At 53.4% G+C, this 19,932-nt stretch overlaps 1 protein-coding gene across 11 annotated transcripts; it reads right to left on the reverse strand.

Annotated features, from left to right (window-relative positions):
• Positions 1-171: 171 nt before the first annotated feature.
• spag9b (sperm associated antigen 9b) lies at positions 172-19,809 on the reverse strand. 11 transcript variants are annotated; one of them, XM_078937179.1, is made up of 30 exons: positions 19,138-19,809; positions 14,188-14,308; positions 13,365-13,435; positions 13,135-13,226; positions 11,365-11,512; positions 10,102-10,432; positions 9,924-10,017; positions 9,674-9,798; positions 9,415-9,429; positions 9,280-9,337; positions 8,717-8,869; positions 8,585-8,642; positions 8,353-8,483; positions 8,198-8,254; positions 6,576-6,761; positions 5,627-5,756; positions 5,473-5,559; positions 4,247-4,408; positions 4,014-4,185; positions 3,654-3,948; positions 3,303-3,428; positions 3,142-3,222; positions 3,002-3,069; positions 2,785-2,933; positions 1,936-2,107; positions 1,748-1,861; positions 1,073-1,249; positions 857-985; positions 642-794; positions 172-521 (listed from the first exon to the last, which is right to left on the reverse strand). In XM_078937179.1, the coding sequence occupies exons 1-29, from the start codon at positions 19,435-19,437 to the stop codon at positions 676-678; spliced, it is 3,921 nt and encodes a 1,306-aa protein (XP_078793305.1). In that variant the 5' UTR covers positions 19,438-19,809; the 3' UTR covers positions 172-521; positions 642-675. The 11 variants fall into 11 exon arrangements, 9 of the variants coding, with proteins under 9 accessions (XP_078793305.1, XP_078793303.1, XP_078793299.1 ...); XM_078937177.1 differs by having other exon boundaries at positions 1,073-1,252; positions 6,576-6,763; positions 8,197-8,254; XM_078937173.1 differs by having other exon boundaries at positions 857-1,249; positions 6,576-6,763; positions 8,197-8,254.
• Between the last annotated feature and the right edge of the window lie 123 nt (positions 19,810-19,932).

The raw sequence follows: 19,932 nt of genomic DNA on the forward strand, positions 1-19,932 counted from the left end.
GGATGAAGAGCATCGCTGGCTTTGGCTGCTTTCAGACCTTCAAACCGGTGAGGATCCGGCAGATTTCTCTGATTATTTACTAAAGAAACGGATAGAAACGGTTTCTGACCACAGAGAAACCGTCACATCAGCTGATTGGACGACTTTGATGAAGGTCTGAGTTTGAGTCTCTTTCTGTCATTTACGTCTTTATTTATTGGTCTGCATGTCTCAGGGATTGTTGCTACGGTAACAGTCTGGTCTTTGTCGAACCGCTAAATGTCCGCAAACAAGCGGATGATGGAACGGAGGAAGTTTAGACCGTTGAGAAGCACAGTGATTGATGCAGACGCAGCGGCGGAGGATCAGAAACGTCTCTGATCCTCAAAGCTGAACTGAAAACCAGTGAAAAACATCCTCAGAAGAGGAGGCGGCGAGGAGCGGCGCCTGCAGGAGTGCAGACTCATCTCACCATAGCATGATGCATAGTTCATGTCGCTGCAGGGGGAGGAGCTGACCCGGGGTCAGGGGGAGGGGCTGACCTGGGGTCAGGGGGAGGCGCTGACCCGGGGTCAGGGGGAGGGGCTGACCCGGGGTCAGTGGGAGGCGCTGACCCGGGGTCAGGGGGAGGCGCTGACCCGGGGTCAGGGGGAGGGGCTGACCCGGGGTCAGGGGGAGGGGCTGGTTTGGTGAAGCTCACTCGCCGCTCAGCAGGACCTGCCACACGATCAGGTGGCTGCGCTCGGCTTTGGCTGGGGAGGCCTGCAGCTTTAGGAGGGCGGCGTCCGCCTCCTGCGCCTCGCCGTCCTCGTCACCTGCAGACGAAGGCGCGTTAGAGGTTGCGGGTTTATGGCTCCGCCTCTCAGAGTTCACCCACCTATTCTGAAGTCGATGTAGCCCTCCCCTCCGCTCATCACCAGCACGCTCTTCATTCCCTCCTGACAGGAAGCGTCGCTCTTCTCTCCGGCCGCCTCGCCGCCGCTGGACGAAGGCGGGACGGCGTGACCTGGAACCGAACAAAGCATGAGAGTCGGCGCCACAGCAGAGACGGCAGACGTCCGTCTCCGTGGGAACGTTCCTGCAGATGGCTCACCCGGCACTGCGGCGAAGAACTTGACGGCGTCGCGGTGTCCGTGGAAACAGAGCTGCGCCTGAGCCATGGAGCAGTAGGGGATGACGGTCCCGGCCGTCACTCTGTCGCCGCTGTCGTCTCCGTACAGGCGGACCACGGCGCCCGGAAGGTTCCCGGCCGCTTTGGAGGCCTTGCTGGCTGCTGGTGGAGGACAGAGAGACGCTCAGAAACGGACAGAGAGACGCGAGCTCACCGGGTTCACGTCACGGCCCGGTTCTTCTACGTTCTAATTACTGCGTGGGTTTACGCCGTCGCCATGGCAACATGAAATGAGTCAGATCTTTCCTGCTCCATTCTTAAATCTTAAACGGACCACAGCACGGTTGCTATGGTAACCAGGGTGGAGTCAGTGGTCTAACAGTGGATCATGTTTCCATGTTTGAGGTTGAAATGATTGTTTTTAGAAACTTTGTACACTAACACGCGATGACATCACAACTTCTACTGGACCACATTACATAAAAAGAGGTTTACAGAAACGGTTCACTGGATCACAGAAATGTGACTGGCTGAAAGTGACAAAAAGGTTTCCTATGATCCAACAAAAACCCTGTGGGACGACCCGAAGGAAGAACTCCGATAGAAAAACAGGGGCAGAGCTGCGTCACGTGACCCGTTAGGAACCGCTGCACTCACTCTCCGTCAGCGGGATGGAGATGATGACTCCGTTCCCGGTTCCGATCCACAAGCGGTTGCAGGACATCATGAGAGCCGTGATCCTCACGAAGGAGAAGCCCAGTTTGCCCGTTCCTGCAACGGAACCACCAGTCAGAACCCCGCGGTCCGGACCGCGAACCGGAGCGGCCGGACCGCGGGGAACCCACCCAGCATCTTGCTGACGTAGGGCTCGATGTCCACGTCCTGCAGGTGCTGGTAGGTGCGTGCGTGGAACAGCCGGAGGGTGGAGTCCAGCCTGATGGACACCCAGATCCCGTCGCCGTGCCAGGCCAGCTGCCGGACCTGACTGTCCTGACGGGGGTGGGCGTCGAAGGACTTCTGGGGGGGGTCGGTCGACAGTCTCAGAGAAATGTTTGTCTGAAAGCCTAATTAATGTCATCGATGCATTGAAGCTGCCAGCGGCGTTGTATGACCCCCCCCTCCCCCTTTTTTACCTGCCCCCCATACATGAGCGTCTGTTTTAACCCCCTCAACCCCCCTGGTCAGAACTGCACTTTTTCTAAACTGCAGCTTTTCTGGTGGGTTGATCTCCATAGCAACCGTTTTATGTGGCGGTCGTCTGGTGGAGACGGACAGGTGGACGTCATCTTTGGAAGAATCTGCAAAAGTTAACTTTTAGGTTTCCCTGGTAACAGAGGTTTTTGTTAACCACGCCCACATTCCTGATATGTTCATATGGATTACAGTTTCACAATTCTCCACTTTTGTGACCCCCCCAGCCACCAAAAGCTACAGACGGAGCTTCCAATGAGGCTGGAGGGACTTTTGTCCTTTTGATTGAGGTTAGGCAGACTCTTCCCAAGGTCAAAGGTCACCAAAACTTTAGTAGTGGTTGTAGACCTCAGCTGGCGGTGTGTGCGTAAAGGTTTGTGACTCAAAAGGCTTCTTTAGTGTACTTTGAAACGTTTTGAGCCCCGTTCCTTTTTTTGATGGTTTCTCCCGCCGTGATGTCATCACATCACTGGCTGAGGGCGTGTCTCCAACTGTGTCCTCACCTCCACCCTCATGGCCTTTGGCTTCACCACGTAGATCTTGTTCCTGTAGCCGCACCACACCGCGTCGTGCACGACGGTCATGCAGCGAATGGAGTGGGCCGGCCGCCCCAGGTCCAGCAGGTGGTACCGGCCCAGGTCCCACTGTCCGTCTGTGCAGACACGCCCGTTAGAACCCCTCCCGCCGTTCACTCACAGGTCATAGGAGCCCCGCCCTCACCTGCCCCTCGGCGGAAGATGGCGATGGTCCCGTCGGACATGCTGACCAGAACGCGGCCCTTCACGTGTCTGCGGGACAGAGGGTCATTGGTGGGGGAGGGGCGGCGAGGAGAGGACCTCCACCACTTTAAGTAGACTTACACGATGCAGAAGACGGACTCCTTCAGCTTGATGGAATGGAGACGCCTCCTCCAGTGAGCCACGGAGGAGTGGACGTACAGGCTGTGGGGGGGGACGGTCACACACAGGTGGGTGTGTGTGTGTGTGTGTGTGGGGGGGGGGGGTAAATAAAGGACACCTACTGTCCGTCCTGAGCTCCCAGCCACATGGTGGGCTGAACGCTGCTCATCCTCTGAGCCTCCTCCATGGTCAGCTGCTCCTCCTGCTCAGGGTTCGATTCCGCTCCGTCCCTCGGGGGTTCCCCCTCCCTGCTCCAAACACAAACTACTGTCAAGAGTTCTGGAGGTCCAGAGATCACTGCAAAGGTTCTGCGCCACTGAAACTGAACCCTCAGTCTGAGTTCTAAAGGTTCTGGTTCTTTCTAGTCTGTCGGATACAAATCCCCTCCAGATGGTTCTGGTCCGTCTTTCCAAGCAGGTCCAGTTGTTCTGCTGAACACGTGTTGGTTCTGCTCGGGTTCTGCAGCGGCTCACCTCTCTAAAGAACCTTCCCCGGCTCCCAGCGGGTCGGAGAAGCTGGTGTCGGCGTGGACGCTCCTCAGACTCTCTCCCGCTGGTTCCTGGGCTGCTCTGGAATCCACACAGAGGTTCTCACCCGGACCGGCGCCGGCGCCCTCGGCCTCGCAGCCCACCACTGTGATCCCGCCCAGGATGCTGTCACCGGACGGCGAGCTGCTGTCGGCTGAGGCGGAGCTGCCATCTCCGGCAGGCCCCGCCTCCGGGTTTGGAGCTCCTTCTTCTTCAGCGGGATAGTCCGTCTCTCTGGCGCCTGAGAAGACGAATCTGGCTGCAGGTCAGAGGTCACAGGAAGCGGTTCTCCGGCGGATGTCTTACCTGGCACGCTGGTGATGCAGAGCACGTGAGCGTTACAAACCACGAAGCTCTCCAGGATGTTGCCGGGCTGGTTGGCGTCGATGACCACGACTTTGGAGGCGGACTGGGTGCTGGTGCAGATCCAGACCAGGGAGGACAGCCGGTCGTGGTGCTGCAGCTCCTTCTGCTGCTCCTGCAACGCGGACAGTCAGGCCGCCGGCTTCAACCGCGGAGGCGTGCCGGTCCGTCCGTACCTGCAGCTCCTGGTCCAGCTTCTCCAGGCTGCTCTGGGAGCCCGCCTTCTTCTGGGGACCCTCGGAACCGGACAGGTCGTGGTAGAACACGCTGGCTCCCACCAACAGGCCCCCGTCTCTGGTCTTTCCTTCAGACAGGTTCACACCGGCGGCGCACCACAGCTGGGGAGATGAAACGTTTGGTGCTAATCCAGAACGGGGAGGATGAAGAGAACCGCAGTCTAAAGGCCTGTACACACCAGGACGAATATTCGCCAGGCGTTATTCGCCAGCGTTTTTCACCACGTTTTTTGTGTTCACACCCAGGAGATTTTCGCTGACGATGAGCCGAGCGAACATGCAATTTCATTCCCTGACATTAGATGGCGCTTAATGTAAAACAGAAATACTCCTGTACACAAGGTGGCGCTGCGCAACTTCACGCTTCTTAAAGTCGCTTTTCACTCAGAAGAAGAGAGCAAGTATTTACACGCTTGTCAGAATCAATCAAAGAAAACATGAATATTTCAAGCACCAGTAGCTCCAACTGGTGCTTGGTTCGGGGATATTTTAGAATGTCCGTCATTATTGCTTCGCGGCTGTGTAGACGCTACTTGGCGTCTATCTTCTTCGCTGGTATATGTGCTCAGCAAGGCAGTTTTGTGTTTGAGCGCCCCCAAGTTGTGTTTTACTGTAACTTCAGAGGCTCCAGACACGTGTGCAAAAGCGCCGTTCTCATTGGTCGAATAGATTTCGACGCGACGTGACGAAAAAAAAAAAATCGAACCCGAGGTGTTTTTTAAAAAGTGACGCTTTGACGGGTGGCGTTTTTTTCGCGTCGGTGTGCACACTCACATTGGTGCCCTTTGTTTAGTCACGAGGCGTTAAACGTCGGCGAAAATCGCTGGCGAAATTAGTCCCGGTGTGAACAGGCCTTAAGCGCCCGTAATCCAGATTATGGAACATATTCTGCATAATTAATGAAGCTTCACTTAAACTGGATTAACTATGAAGTCTGAATGAGAGAAATTCTGATTAAAACGGATTTTTTAAAACATTTTTTAAAATGTTTCATTTTCACCAAATTAACCAGAAAACTTGTTTGTTGACTCTGTCAATCAAGTGCCGTCACCATGACAACCACACCAACATGAACGCAGATTAAAAATAAGATTGTTTCTCCGTTTTAAGGTCAATTGCTTCATTTCAAACATCATTTTTTGCCGTATTTCGGTTTTCTGCAGCACCTTCATGGAAGCCTCCTTCTCGTCCAGCGGCCGGAGGAAGACCGGCACCGGCAAGTTCTTCATCTTCTCCGCCTGAGCGCCGTTTCCCTGAAAGGTCAGAAGCAGCTCAGAGACTCTGCAGGAACACGGAGAGCGTCCGCCGGCGGCGCCTCACCTTCAGCTTCTTGGGCAGGCTCCACCCGTACGCCTGAACGCGGCCGTCCTCTTTCTGCACGTGGGCTTTGACCTGCTGGTATTGCGCCCTCTTCTGCTCCCTCCGGGTCACTACGCTCTCCGCTGGAGCCCTGCACCACCAAAACACGAAACACACTTCCGTCTGAGCCAAAACAGCGCCACCGAGTGGTTCAGACCGGAACTTCACCTCCCTCGGTTTCGTTTATCAAAAAACGAAATGTTCTGGTTCCTATTAGCCGAACTCGCATTTTATTCCATTTACATTAAAGTGCGTTTGTGTTTATTTTGAAGTTTTTACACCAACGTGAGAATCCTGACTTTGTTCTGTGTTCAAATCCTTCCAACCTGTGCCGTGACGGGTTGGAAGGATTTCCTAGCCGTGGTTTTCCAGAACCGTTCCAGAAACAAACATTTGTGTCAGACTAGAGCAGTCGGTGCCGCAGAATCAAAGAGGCGTGTTCATACATCCAAGTCTGTCCGCCTCGCCGTTAAGACCGCAGCCGCCGTATCAACAGCGGTTTCTGTGGGTGTGGAGGAAACTGCAGGAACGTTTGGAAACGTTCAATTACAATACAGAACTCCGTCTTTGGTCCATTTCTATTAAGAGTCGAGACAAAAGGCCTTCAGAAAAACTGAATCTGTTCTATTTGCTGTTAAAAATGTTCATGATATTCATTGTTTTATACATTTTCACTCATCTTTGAGTAAATCTATTTTAAAGTGACTATCTAGACTAAAACGGTTACTTTACAAACACACTGAACCTCAATCCAGTGGAAATGAAGGATTTTTATCCATAAAAGACTTTTTTTATGTTTTGTTCCGAGTGAATCGGTGAACTACAGAAGCAAAGAAGGACTTCCTTTTCCTGACGTTCGATGTGTGAAAGCGAGGCGTGACGGAGCGGCGGCAGAGCGGCGTGGACTCACTCCTCGTTCAGGAAGTCGAATGCCTTGCTTTTGTCGCTGGGCAGCTGCTGCAGGGTGCTGCTCTTCTTCTTGATGGACGGCTGGATGTGGGAGGTGGGGGCGTTGTACTTGACGTTCACCGGAGCCTCCGCCGCCGCCGCCGGCTTCTTCCCTCCTCCGCCCGACGAGCTAAACAAGCGGCTGAAACTGGAGGTGTAAGGGGGGGGGCGGGAAGTGGGGGGAGGGGAGGGAGGAGCAGACACACAAACGTATAGACGGGTGGACACAAGCGGAGCGCCGACATTCACGGGTCAAAGGTGCCGACTCGGCATGCTGTAGACGTCTGGGAGGGGGCTGCACGGGGGGTGGGGGGCTTTAGCCAGGAAGTTAGTGAGCGGCGCAGCAGGCAGGACTACAAAACACTTCTGCAGGTGATCCAGGTGCCACAGTCACTCCACCCACCAGCGTCACAACATCCTTTACTCAACGGAGACCAACTCGCCATCAGGCGGTCAACTTTGACCTTTCCACCTCAGATGGCGGGTTCGGCTCCGTGATGCGCTTTATAAGAAAACGCCATTTTCCTGCCCAGGGGTACCGGCCCGGCCAACGCTCCAGTGTTGACGCTCGTTCACGCGGTTAACGCCGTTCCAGCGGATTCTGAGGCAGAGACCAGCTGCCGATACGCTGGATGTCAAGAGACTTTTACTCTGTTCCTGTACAGTCGTTGGTGTGAATATCACAATATCACACCGTGTGGTGAATTTTACGTGAACGATTACGTTACTGTGTGAAGTGTTTAACGTAACGTGCGGCGTGGAGAGAAGCGGACGCCAATACGCAGCGCTTTGCATTCCCTGCAGCAGTAAAGCTCACAGAGCTCATGTTTAGGCGTCGCCGCTGTTGAAGGGTTAAACCCCATTGACATGGTTTAATAACCCGTGCCGGGCACGGCGGTGGAGAGATGATGATATGGGACAGTTCTGAAGAACTGAATCGGGACCGTCATCATATATGGAGTATATTTACTTAACAGGAGGTCACCTTTCTCAGGTGTTTCTATGTGAGAAACCGTTTTTACCAAAGACTCTGAATCACTTTCAGAACTTTCCTAATAAATTTGGTGAAAAAGCACAGATTCTATCATGTTAACAGCTTCCTAATCCCCCCCATTTCAGCCCCAACACACCTCCTGCAGACAGATGCCACAGCAGCAGGCAGAGTAAGGGGGGACACAAAGAAACAGAAGGAAGACTCGTCAGATGTCGTTCGTTAGCCCCGCCCCCCAAACGATGTGCATTTTCAAACCAAACGTTTAATCCAAAATCCAAACAGGAGAGCGAGACAGCAGGACGACGCAGAGACCAAAGTTCTGCCCGGGCGCCGGTTCACACAGCAGCAGCCAGACATTTGTTCTTGCATGCTGAAGAACAATCGTCTCCAGACTGGGACAAGAAGAAGCTGAAAGAACTAACAGCTTTGTCCTGCAAGAACAAGCGTCTGCTGCTGGCGTTGAACCAGCAGCCTCTGTGCCCGGCTGCCTTCCAGGCTCTCCTGGGTTCGGGTTTCGTACCCATCACAAAAGTCTAAAAGAAAAGACGTCTGCTGCTGAGGAGCTGCAGCCAACCCAAAGAGAAGCTTACAACTGCCAGAGGCTGGACTTCTTCTTCTCCGGGAGAGCGGGGTTCTCCTTGGACGCCCTGAGACGGCAGAAGAAGGGAGGCCTTATTTTCTCAGAACACCTCCTCAGACTCCTCCTCCTCCTCCTCCTCCTGCTGTGCTTCGTCTCCAGCCTCACCGGATCATTTCGGTCCACCGGACGGCTTCCTGCAGCTCCATCAGCCTCTCCTTGTACTGGTTCCTCTCCATCAGGACTCTGGCCATCTCCACCCTGGTGAAGCGCTTCCTCTGCGCCGTCGGGACGTCGCTCTGCGGCCAAAGCAGACGGGTGATGCAGGGATGTGCGCCTCCACCCAGAGAGGAGCAAAGTGGGCTCTCCTCTGACAGCAGGGTGTGGGGTCTGGACTCACATCGTCCTCGTTCTCGTTCTTGACCTTCTGCTTGGCGTCCTCCAGCTCCGCTCGGACTCTGCAGGAGACAGGCAGGCCGTGAAGGGAGGCTCCTCCCACAGAGCGGCCCAGAGGGGGGAGAGGAGGACTCACGTTTTCAGCTCCTCCTCCAGCTCCTTGTTCTTCTCCTCCAGCTTGGTTTTGGCCTGGATGACGGCGTCCAGTTCTCCTCGCAGAACTTCCTTCTCGCAGGCCAGGTCGTCCACCTGAGCGATCAGGTCGTTCTTCACCACGTTCAGAGCGTTTCTGCAGGAGGACGCAGACGTTCACCTCTGAGCTTCCCGACTTCCTGGATGAACCTCACAGCTAAAGGAGCGGGGTCTGATTAAGAACAGCACCCCCCCCCCACCGGCAAACCGGATTTTTAATCTGAAATGGTTCAAGCGCAGAAAACGCAAAGATTTATCTTTGCGTTTTCACCTAATTTTTTTGGAAAGATATGAAAGCGAAAACATTTTCTTAGGTGAAAAGAGAGGAGCTTCCATTCTGCCGACACAGGCGTGTCACCTGGATCCAGGTAACCTTTCCCTGCACACTGGCAGCGTTAGCAGCCCGATGTGACGCCCACAGCTCTGCCCTGAGGAGCTCCAGAAGTGCTGAGTCATGTTTGGGCTCACAGGCCTCCATCAGGACCCGGAGCTGTCCGTGGTACTAACTTGGTCTCCAGCAGCTGCGCGTTCTCGTGGATGAGGTGCTCCACTTCCCGACCCATTCCTGAAAAAAGCGCACAGACGTGAGGACGGTTTCACAGCAGCTGGTTCTGGTTCTTCTGACGGGTCCTGCGGTCTTACCCAAGTAGCTGCCGTCTGACAGTCATGAAAAGCAGAACCACAGTTAAAGCTCAGAGCATTCCTGCTCCTCACTAGCCTTCATCTACACCTCCAGTACGGAGCAGCGCGGGGACATTACAAATACAGGGGGGGTTCTGACGGCACCCACCAGAAAACTCGTCTGCGGTGAAGGTCCGGTCCAGCAGCACAGACGAGACGGTTCAGAGAATTCCACAAAGCGGGAGATGTTTCCGTAAAAAGAGTGGGAGCAGCTTCTCACCCAGCAGGTCGGCGCCGTCGTCCATGTCGCTGATGAGGTCATTTCCTGCAGACGACAGCTCCTCGAACAGAGAGTCGGTGTTCCGGTTGAAGGCCGGGTTCTCCACGCCTCCTTTGGTCGGCGTGCTGCATGAAGAGCAGACGCCTTCAACTGAGGACGATGATGTTTGACCCAGAAAGACCCGACCTGAGCAGGAAGCTGCAGACCGGAGGTCCCAGAGGTCCCAGAGGACCCGGAGGACCGTGAATACCTGGTTCCTCTGCAGCCCTCCAGGTCCATGTCCAGTTCCGGGGTGGACTCGATGATGGCCTGCACCTCAGAAGGTTCTGCGGCCTCAGACCCGTCTACAGGAACCAGAAATCACAGGAGAGCTTTAGCGCTGCCGAGCTGGCGCCCCCGTGTGTCTGCAGGAGGACGCTGCGACTGACCGTCACCCTGCAGGGGGGGGTGAGCAGACTCCTGGTCGTCTGACCCAAATTGGCCCCACCCTCCTTCCCGCCTTGCAGCGCTGGTCTGGGTTCCTTCCAGAAAAACTCTGTTCAAGTCCAGATTCTGCTGCTCTGATGGTTCCGGGTCCTGGGGGGGCTTCACCAAAGACTCCAGGGAGACGTCTGCAATGACAGAGGAGGAGGCGGGTCCGGTTCTGGACGGCGGCACGGCAGAGCTGCTGGGTTTGGACTCTGAAGCTCCGGTTCTGGAGACATGGTTGGTGGAGGAGCCGGACTTGGACCTTCCATTGGGGAAGTGGGCCAGCTCATCCTGAAGGAGGAGGTGCAGGTCAGGCTGATGCACGGCGCGGCCCCACGCGCTAACACGCCAACATGCTAACACGTTAACCTCTGAAGACTGAGAACGAACATGGAGGGAGGAGGAGCCAAACAGGCCGACTGCTGCGTCACGTTTAGTGAGCAGAACCTTTTCTGCTATAACTGTTAAAAAGCAGAACGTGCAAATAACAGACCGACTTCAGACGCAGAAATGATTAGATTAGATCTGACAGAACGACGAAAAAAAGGAAACATCAGGAAGACGAAAATACGACAACATTGATTTAAAGGAGACGAAAATTAATGAATCAATCACACACACACGGGGGAGCCAGTTTAGCTCGTGCTGGTTTGCGGCGCCTTCCGTCCGTGAAACCCGGGTTCGACTCCGGGCTGCTCCCTGTTCCCCTCTCTACCTCTGCCGGTTCCAAGCCCGGTTTGAGAAGGTTGCGTCAGGAAGGGCATCCGGCGTAAAACATTGCCAAATTTACCATGCGACTTGTTCGCTGTGGCGACCCCTGATGGGAGAAGCCGAAAGTGGAAGTAAAAATCACACACACACGGACACACACACACCTAGACACAAACACACACACCTAGACACAAACACACCAACAGTGGGCTCGTGCTGGAGTCCGGCTGTAGACAAACGTTCATCAGATGTTAACATTCATGGGGGGGCCTGCAGGAAACTCGGTCCCCATCAGCAACAATGCACACAGTCTGCCCCCCCCCCCCCCCCCCATATGGTACCACTTCCCGTACTTCCTGGGCTTTGAGCCACATCTCTCAGACTTCCACACAGAAGCTGCTAGAACGCTCCCAGAAGAGCCCCCCCCCCCCCCCCCCCCCCCGAATGGAGACGTTCTGGCGTCCATTCTGAAGCTCCGTGACCCCCCTGTACACCCCCCAGCCCAGTGGTACCTTGAGGCTGGTGTTGGACCGCGGATGGCTGAGGCTACTGAACCTCCAAGGCTCTGAAGGAGATTCCAGGGGATCCCTGTGGAGGTCAGAGGTCAGCCCTTCACCCCCAGGAAGCTGGAAAAGGCCCATGGAGAGGGGCCGCTCCCTCCTGCAACACAGAGGGAGGGGCTGCTGTCAGGCCAGAAGGCTTTAGAGATCAACCAGTGAAGGAGAAGCAGCTTCATGACTGTGGAAATAATTAACGGATGTTTCCATGTCAGATTCTGATCAATCATCCATCAATAAACATTTCTACAACATGAAAACAGTTTTAGTGAACCAAGAAATGATTCCCTAAATGTTCCATCCTCATCTAATCTGAAAGAACAACCTGCAGGAACCAGAGCTGCTGCAGGAAATAGTCTGTCCCCGGAGGAGACTATCGCCAGAAAAACAAGGTTTTCTGGAGAACAGAGCAGCCAGTGAGAGGCATGGAACCCAGAGCAGAACGTAGAACCCGGAACAGAACGTGGAACCAAATATAGAACAGAACGTGGAACCAAATATATAACAGAACGTGGAACCCAACATGGAACAGAACGTGGAAGCAAACATGGAGCAGAACGTAGAACCCAGAGAACAACGTGGAACCAAACATAGAGCAGAACGTGGAACCAAATATATAACAGAACGTGGAACCCAACATAGAACAGAACGTAGAAACCCAGAGCAGAACGTAGAACCCAGAGAACAACGTGGAACCAAACATAGAGCAGAACGTGGAACCAAATATAGAACAGAACGTGGAACCAAATATATAACAGAACGTGGAACCCAACATGGAACAGAACGTGGAAGCAAACATGGAGCAGAACGTGGAAGCAAACATGGAGCAGAACGTAGAACCCAGAGAACAACGTGGAACCAAACATAGAACAGAACGTGGAACCAAATATATAACAGAACGTGGAACCCAGAGAACAACGTGGAACCCAACATAGAACAGAACGTGGAACCAAATATATAACAGAACGTGGAACCCAACATAGAACAGAACGTAGAAACCCAGAGCAGAACGTAGAACCCAGAGAACAACGTGGAACCCAACATAGAACAGAACGTGGAACCAAATATATAACAGAACGTAGAACCCAACATAGAACAGAACGTGGAACCAAATATATAACAGAACGTAGAACCCAGAGCAGAACGTGGAACCAAACATAGAACAGAACGTAGAACCCAGAGCAGCTAAAACAAACAGCTGATGGTCTAGAGCAGAAGTTCTCCAGCTGGAGAACCGTGGAACGTTCTCCTGATGCGAGCCGCGCACCAACACACCAACATACCAGCGGCGCCGGGGTGAGGAGGGCAGGGGGGGCAGGCCGGGGACGCCCGCGGCGCGGACGGAGAAGTGAACGAGCAGCAGCACCGACAGAGACACCAGAACGGCGGAGTTGATGACCACGGCTCCGCCCACAAAGCCAAAGAGCAGCAGCAGCACGCACCCGGGGGTCATGGCCCCGAGCCGCCGCGGGGGGGTCAGCGAGAGCGTCTGCTGAGTCACATCCAGAGACGAGGGAGCTGCAGTCCCAGCTGATCCTCAGCAGCACTCTGCCCCCCCTCATGCTTTGGGTGACAGGCTCCTCCCCCTGTCTCTCTCTCTCTCTCTCTCTCCACAGCAGAAAAGTGTTCAGCCAGCAGGTCATGGGGGGTCCAGCCTCACAGCTAAACACTGTTGCTTACTAGCCCCGCCCACATGGACCACCCGTCTCTCAGCCTCACACTGACCGTGTTCGCGCCGACGAGGCCGGGTCCGCGGGTTCTGCCGGAGCGGCGCCGTGTTTGCTTCTCTCCAGGTGCTCCATGTAGCTGTGGATCATCTGGAACGGGACAGGGAGGAGCTTTGTGAAATCGCCATGGAGACGAGGGCAGCAGGAGCCGCCCACAGAACCGCCGGTCCAAACACGGACAGCAGGTTTCAGGAAGGGTCAGCGGCGCCGCGGCGTGGAGAAACCCACCTCTGTGTGTCTGTGGTGGAGAGCGTTGTACTCCTTCTTTAGCTCCGCCTCCCGCTCCTCAAACCTGCCGACTGCAGCAAGAAAACAACATGGGAGTCAAAACCCGACATCAACAGAACCACCAGAACCCATTTGTCCTGATCCGTCATTGGTCGGACCGGGATGAGAGTTTCACGTTGTTTCACCCTGTGGAGAAAAATCCGTGAAGTTGACAAGAAATAATCTGTTGTTTTATGAAAAAAAACTCAAAATGAAATTTAAATCATTTCAAAAAAGAAAAAATCCTTTTCTGAATCAACATGAGTAAAGAGTTATTTAGGAATAAAAAATAAAAATAAAAAAAAAAATCAGAAAAGGGAAATGAATTAACCTTCATGCTATCTTATGACCCCCCCCCCTTCCATTGGCGTGTTCTCCCTACCATGACAAAGGTGGATAAAGGTGGAAAGATTTCATGTAATCCATGGACACCAGTGAAGATCACAAATCATTGAAGAAAAAAGGTTCAGAGCTCTGTCTAGTGGGTCTAGATGACCCAACTCCCAATGGTAAAGTGCCTAGGATAGCACAAGGGTTAAGATGTTACCATGACGTATAAAAACATTAAATCTAGTTGTAATGCCACCAGTCAGCCAGCAGGGGGTGCTGACAGAGAAAGAGACGTCTGCCTGACGTCTCAAAGCAGAGACAGACAGGAAGAAGAGAGACAGGAAGACGCTGGACGTCCCCGCCGCCATTTGAAGCTCGCCGTCTCAGCGGTTGACAGATAAAGGCGTAGAACCACAGGTACGGCAGTCGTAGAGCTGCGGGCCGTCACACTCACTCTGGTCTGCGTAGTTCTTGGTCTTCAGCTCCATCTGACGAACCACAGACTGCAGCGTCACCAGCCGAGCCTGCAGGTCCTTCTTCTCGCCGTCCTGGGAGTCCTCCAGCGCGATGAACCTCTGCAGACAAGCAGACGCTGCAGTCAGCCGCAGACAAGCAGACGCTGCAGTCAGCCGCAGACGGACTCATGGGGGTCTGGGCCTCCAGACACCACTCTGGACTTTCTCACAACACCGTTGTTCACACTACAAGGAACCTAGCCCCGTGTGACCCGGACGTCACATGACTTTGGTCTCAGAGATGGAAGTTCCTACCCCCCCCCCCCCCCCCGATCACCTGCAGATAACGAGCAGCTTTGTCTCTGAACGAACGCCACGGCGCCGCCTGAGGCAGAACTGCAGGTCTGATGTGGATCAGATTAAATCCTGCGGACGGCGGGATGAGGTCACTTCCTGCCTCAGGTTAACATTTTCCTGCCGAGCCACCTGAGCGAGATAATGGCGGGAAAACGGCCGTCACCTGAGTCACACCTGAAGCGTTCGACTCTGCTGAAGGTTTTTCAGAAGCATGGATGGACTTAAGCAGAACGTTCTGTCCTGCTGATGAGGAGGAAGAACCACGGAGAAGAACGGAGCAGCAGTGGAACTGGACCTGGTGACAGAACCCCCCCCCACACACACACACACCCCAGGGGTAACCTGCAGAACTGCCCCGGCTCCAGGGGGCCATCCCGTTCTGGAGAGGATCTGAAAGTGGGCAGCTTTGATGTTAGAGAACCCGGTTCCTCCAGGAACCTGGATGCAGCCCGGTTCCTTAAGACCCCCCCCCCACACACACACACACACAAACACACACACTGCTCCTCATATGACGGCGCTCCGGAGAATGACTGTTCCAGCGCTTTAAGGCGCTCTCCTCCAACAATGGCGTCTTTGACGGCGGGCAGCAGCTCCCTCGTGCACGCAGACACATGCTCACCCCCCCACCCCCACCCCCACAAAGACCGAGCAGGGCATCAACGCTCCATCCACAGGGACAGAAATGAGCTCCTTTAGGGGTTTCTGGCAGCTGGGGGGGTTGAGAGCGGTGAAACCCCCAGACTCCCTTCATCTGCTCCACACAGCCGTCTGCAGCTGTGGTTCAGTGGTCCACCTCACGTCCAAGCGCTCTGCCGTCAGCTCTGAGGATGCGTCGGAAAGAGCTGCGATGACACGCTGGTCGTCCGATTATTCCAGATGGGAAAAGTATCTGCAGCTGCAAACCCGTTAGATTACCCCCCTCCCCCCATGACTGTTTAGAAGAATCACATGACGGTCCACAGACTGTGAAGATGTCAGTGGATCCCGACGTTCCTGCAGATTTCCTCGATTCTTCAGATGCAGATCAGCTTTTCCAACATCTTCATTTGTTTCAATCCTTTCAAGTCTATTCCAGAACTTTCAGGACTAAGAAAGAGCTGTTTTTGACTCCTCCCACTTCCTGTTTGAATACGTTCCTCCCGTGGGCTCCATGCTGAACTAGCAAACATCCTGATGGACATCTGCAGGTTCTGATCCAGTTCTGCTGGGTTTGGTTCCTCAGACTTTAACAAACATTCACAGAAACTGATTCAGACGCAGCGTTTCTGCAGCTCTGCTGTGTTTTTGAAGCGTTGGTTGAGTCTGCAGGCTCAGAGGTCCGGATGAACGCCTCTGTCCGTTAAGGGGAGGGAAGTGGTTCTGAAAGGACAGGAAGTGGTTCTGAAAGGACAGGAAGTGGTTCTGAGAGGACAGGAAGTGGTTCTGAGAGGACAGGAAGTGGTTCTGAGAGGACAGGAAGTGGTTCTGAGAGGACAGGAAGTGGTTCTGAGAGGACAGGAAGTGGTTCTGAAAGGACAGGAAGTGGTTCTGAGAGGACAGGAAGTGGTTCTGAGAGGACAGGAAGTGGTTCTGAAAGGACAGGAAGTGGTTCTGAGAGGACAGGAAGTGGTTCTGAAAGGACAGGAAGTGGTTCTGAAAGGACAGGAAGTGGTTCTGAAAGGACAGGAAGTGGTTCTGAGAGGACAGGAAGTGGTTCTGAGAGGACAGGAATGGCGTTTTTCCTGTCCCCAGTTTCCCTCCTCCTGCTGAGAACTGGGATTCCTGCTGGACACAGAAAGGGGCGGGGCTCTCTCCAGCGTCCTCTGAGCCAGCGCCGTGGGTCTGAGAGCTGGGATTCAGGTGTGAACACCTGTTCAGGTGAGGCAAAACCTGAAGATCTGAAATGTGTGACCTTACGAGGTTTATGAAAATTAAAGTTAAACATGCAGCAGTTACGCTTTTTATAAACTGCATTTTTTTCAATATTTATAATTTTAGAAGTTAAAACGACGTCCTAATTAGGGTTGTGCCGATGGACGATGGTATCGTCCACCGTGATGGGTGAGTAGCATCCCGATGGAGAGACACCATCGTGATGCCACGCCCCCGCCACGTTGCGAGTCGACACCATAAGCCGCGGTTACATGTGCAAAATATCTTGATGGGATCAATGGTCGGTCCACTTGACTAGTTAAGTGCGGGAGCGGACTACTTCTTTTCTATTTTGTTTGTTACATTTTTTGTTAAAGTCACTTCCCTCAGTTTATACTGGATCATTGCGGATGAGTCATTAGTTGGGAAATAAAATAAAGTAATAAAGTAAAATAACGAATAGCAATTATATAAGAACGAAAAATTTAAAAATAGCCCCCCCCACGATGATATCATCGTCCATCCCGATGGTTGCAAGCAAACATCGTCAACGGCCAATTTAGGGGACATCGCCCAACCCTAGTCCAAATAAAAGAAAATCACGTCATACGATATATTACCGTAAATTCCGGACTACAAAGCGCACCCGATTACAAGCCGCACCCACCCATATTCACGTGTTTGACTGCTTTTATACATATACAAGCCGCGTCAGAGTACAAGCCGCGTCAGAGTACAAGCCGCACATGTGATAGCCGATATTGTCATCCTGACAGATCACGGCCAGAATCCCAGAGTGAGTGCAATACATTAGCACATTGTGGGTGGTGCCAGTTTTGCCTCTGGGTCACGTATTTGAGTGTATCGACATCTGACAAACAGCATGGACCTATATTCTGTTCACAAGTCCCTCAGTTATGGTGTTTTTATTTCATTTTTTTTTTTTACTTATTGACAATCTAGGTATCTAACATAAAATTACAAACAGTAACCATATAATCAACATTACATCCCTCAGTTATGATGAGGAAATTTACATCCGCGATTCCACATTTCCCATGAGTCTTAGGGGCTAAAGACGGGGCCAACGCCCGGCTCGCCATTCTGTTGTACGTGTTTAAGAATGAGCAAGTAGCAGAAGTGCATGGAGGGGTGAACGGGAAAAGCTCTCCTTCCGCTTGTGTCGCGGCAGCGTTATGGGAGTAACAGGACTGGTTAGAAAACACAACGGTAAAATAAAGCAGCGGCGACTGAAAAGCGCGCGCCTCAGCGCGATACGCGCGCCTCAGCGCGGCGCGTGCGTCAGAATTCAGAAGCCTCTGCGCTCCGCTCCCGCCCCGCGCGCTCCTTGTCTCCCCTTCCTATCTACTCCGACACCTCTGGCCAGCGCGGCTTCAAGGAGGAGCACTTCGTCCCCGTTGCGCCGGTGGATGGAGCAAATCGTTTCTGTGCAAAGCAATCGGACTTAATACTGTACGTTTTGTGTATGAGGGGCGGATGCGTTGTTACGTGTGGGAGCCATCAGACTGCCATCGGCCCCGCAGCTCAATCAGCAGGAGAAGATGTCTCCAGCTCACACGGAGGCTGTGAGTTTTTCAAAGCAAAATTCCGCTTTTACGGTTTCCTTAGAAACCTTAAATGGAGTGTAAATTCACTCCATGCGCGGTTCTCTCCGTCACGCAGCAAACCGGCTTTTCCAAACCCGTTGGTGACGGTGGACTTTTTTACGCTGCTTTTAACGATTGCTTTTAACTTGAAAGCTTCATCATATTGTTGCGGCGATCACGTGCACGTTGGGTCTAATGGCCCCAAAGGATTCTGGGATGCGGCCGGGCATGCGTGTTTCATTTTGTTGAACCATGACTGAAGTGTCTAAGACCTGAAGTCAAGTCCATGCTGTTTGGCTGCTAAGAGGTGTGTTGAATAAAAATGCCTTGAGCTTGGTGTTAGATAAAGAATTCAAACTATTCACTGAGTTCGAAAATACGTGCATGGCGGCCGCTAATTAAATCCATAAATTAGCCGCGTCACTTAAAAAGCCGCAGGGCTGTAAACGCAGGAAAAAAGTAGCGGCTTGTAGTCCGGAAATTACGGGTAATCCAGATTTTCGGTCTTTTAAACAATGTTTAGCATCCGGTAGAGGTTGTTCCTTGGCGGTCCGGCAGACGGACGCACCCTCACGATGGAGGTCAGGAACTCACGTTGGCGCTTGAACTGTGGCGCTGCGGGTCAGAGGGGTCACCTCCCCGTCAGACGCACAGGTCCAACCAGAGGTTCTGCTAAAAAGATCAACTTTCAGGTCTCTGAACCACATTCCAGGTTAGGGTGACCTCACATGACCTGCAAAGGTCAGGACCGGCTTTCTAAAATCAGTCTGTGTGTGTCAACGTTTCCACCAACCAGGATGAATCTACTGGTTTCTAGGGGTTCAGAAGGTCCAATTTACACAAACACAGATTATTAATCCTAATCCCGCCAGATCGATGGATATTGTGAATCTGAGAGGACTTGATAGTTTTTCTATTTTGGATTAGAAATGAAAGATTTGGTCTGATTACTGAATATAAACATTTAAAAACTCGTGATTATTCGGATGAACTGAGGCCACCGGCTGGGCGTTACCATGACAACGGCTGTCTGCCTCCACAGCCCCTCCGACACAACTTCTCCGCGGAGACGCTGCGGTGGACTCCCCGCATGCTCTGGCGGGTCGTTCGGGGGTCCTGCGGAGCACCCACCTCCTCCGCGTGCTTGCGCAGCGCCTTCTCCCGCTCGTACTGCGTGACCAGCTGCTCGTTGTCCTCCTTCAGCAGCTCCAGCTCCACCTCGTGCTCCTGGTTGACCGCGAACACCGAGTCCAGGTTCTCCAGGACGGCCACGACCAGCGGCATCAGCTCCTTCACCACGTCCTCGTCGTACTTCTCGATGAGCCGCTCAAACTCGCGGTAAATGGAGCTGGCCAGGCCGGACACCCGCTCGGACATGACGGCGGAGCTGCCCGGGTCGTCCTGGTACAGAACCGCGTCGTCCAGCTCCATTTTTCGCCCGCGCGAGCACTTCTTTTCCCGGCTAATGAGTTAGCCGCGAGCCTCCGCTGGCCGCGGGAAGTTCGCCCGCACTTTAAGCCAAAGCTGTCCCTCCAACAGTCATCTTTAGTCGGTGTTTGTGCTCAGGGGAGTCCCCAAAAACCCACCAACTCCGTGTGAAGCCGCCGGACGGGCGGCCGGTGGACTTTTCCGGCGCTGTAGCCCAGCAGCTAGCAGCCCTAAAGTCCTGACTTTGACTCCTGATTAGTTTCCCGATCAACAGATGAGCCTCTGCTGCGTTCACGTGCTGTCGGAAAACGGAATCTCGAGAGTAAAAAAAAACAAAACAAAAAAAAACGTGACGTGACGGAGACGATACTGTGCAGCTAAAGCGAATCCTTAGCACATTTATACCCGATTTGAAATTATATAAGTGTCTTCGGGGGCGGAGAACAAACTGCGTCAAACAAGACACTCGTGGTTTCCAGCATCTCTAAAAACAATAGG

This window comes from Oryzias latipes, chromosome 19, assembly GCF_053564925.1.
Source record: "Oryzias latipes strain Hd-rR chromosome 19, Olatipes_Hd-rR_3.1".
NCBI classification, from domain to species: domain Eukaryota; kingdom Metazoa; phylum Chordata; class Actinopteri; order Beloniformes; family Adrianichthyidae; genus Oryzias; species Oryzias latipes.

Coding starts and splice junctions, on each gene's coding strand:
- spag9b (XM_078937173.1), bottom strand. CDS start 19,437: ATGGAGCTGGACGACGCGGTTCTGTACCAGGACGACCCGGGCAGCTCC. Junction 4,186..4,246: donor AGCTGGACCAGGAGCTGCAG/GTACGGACGGAC, acceptor TCCGCGTTGCAG/GAGCAGCAGAAGGAGCTGCA. Junction 3,070..3,141: donor GAGTCCGTCTTCTGCATCGT/GTAAGTCTACTT, acceptor TCTGTCCCGCAG/ACACGTGAAGGGCCGCGTTC.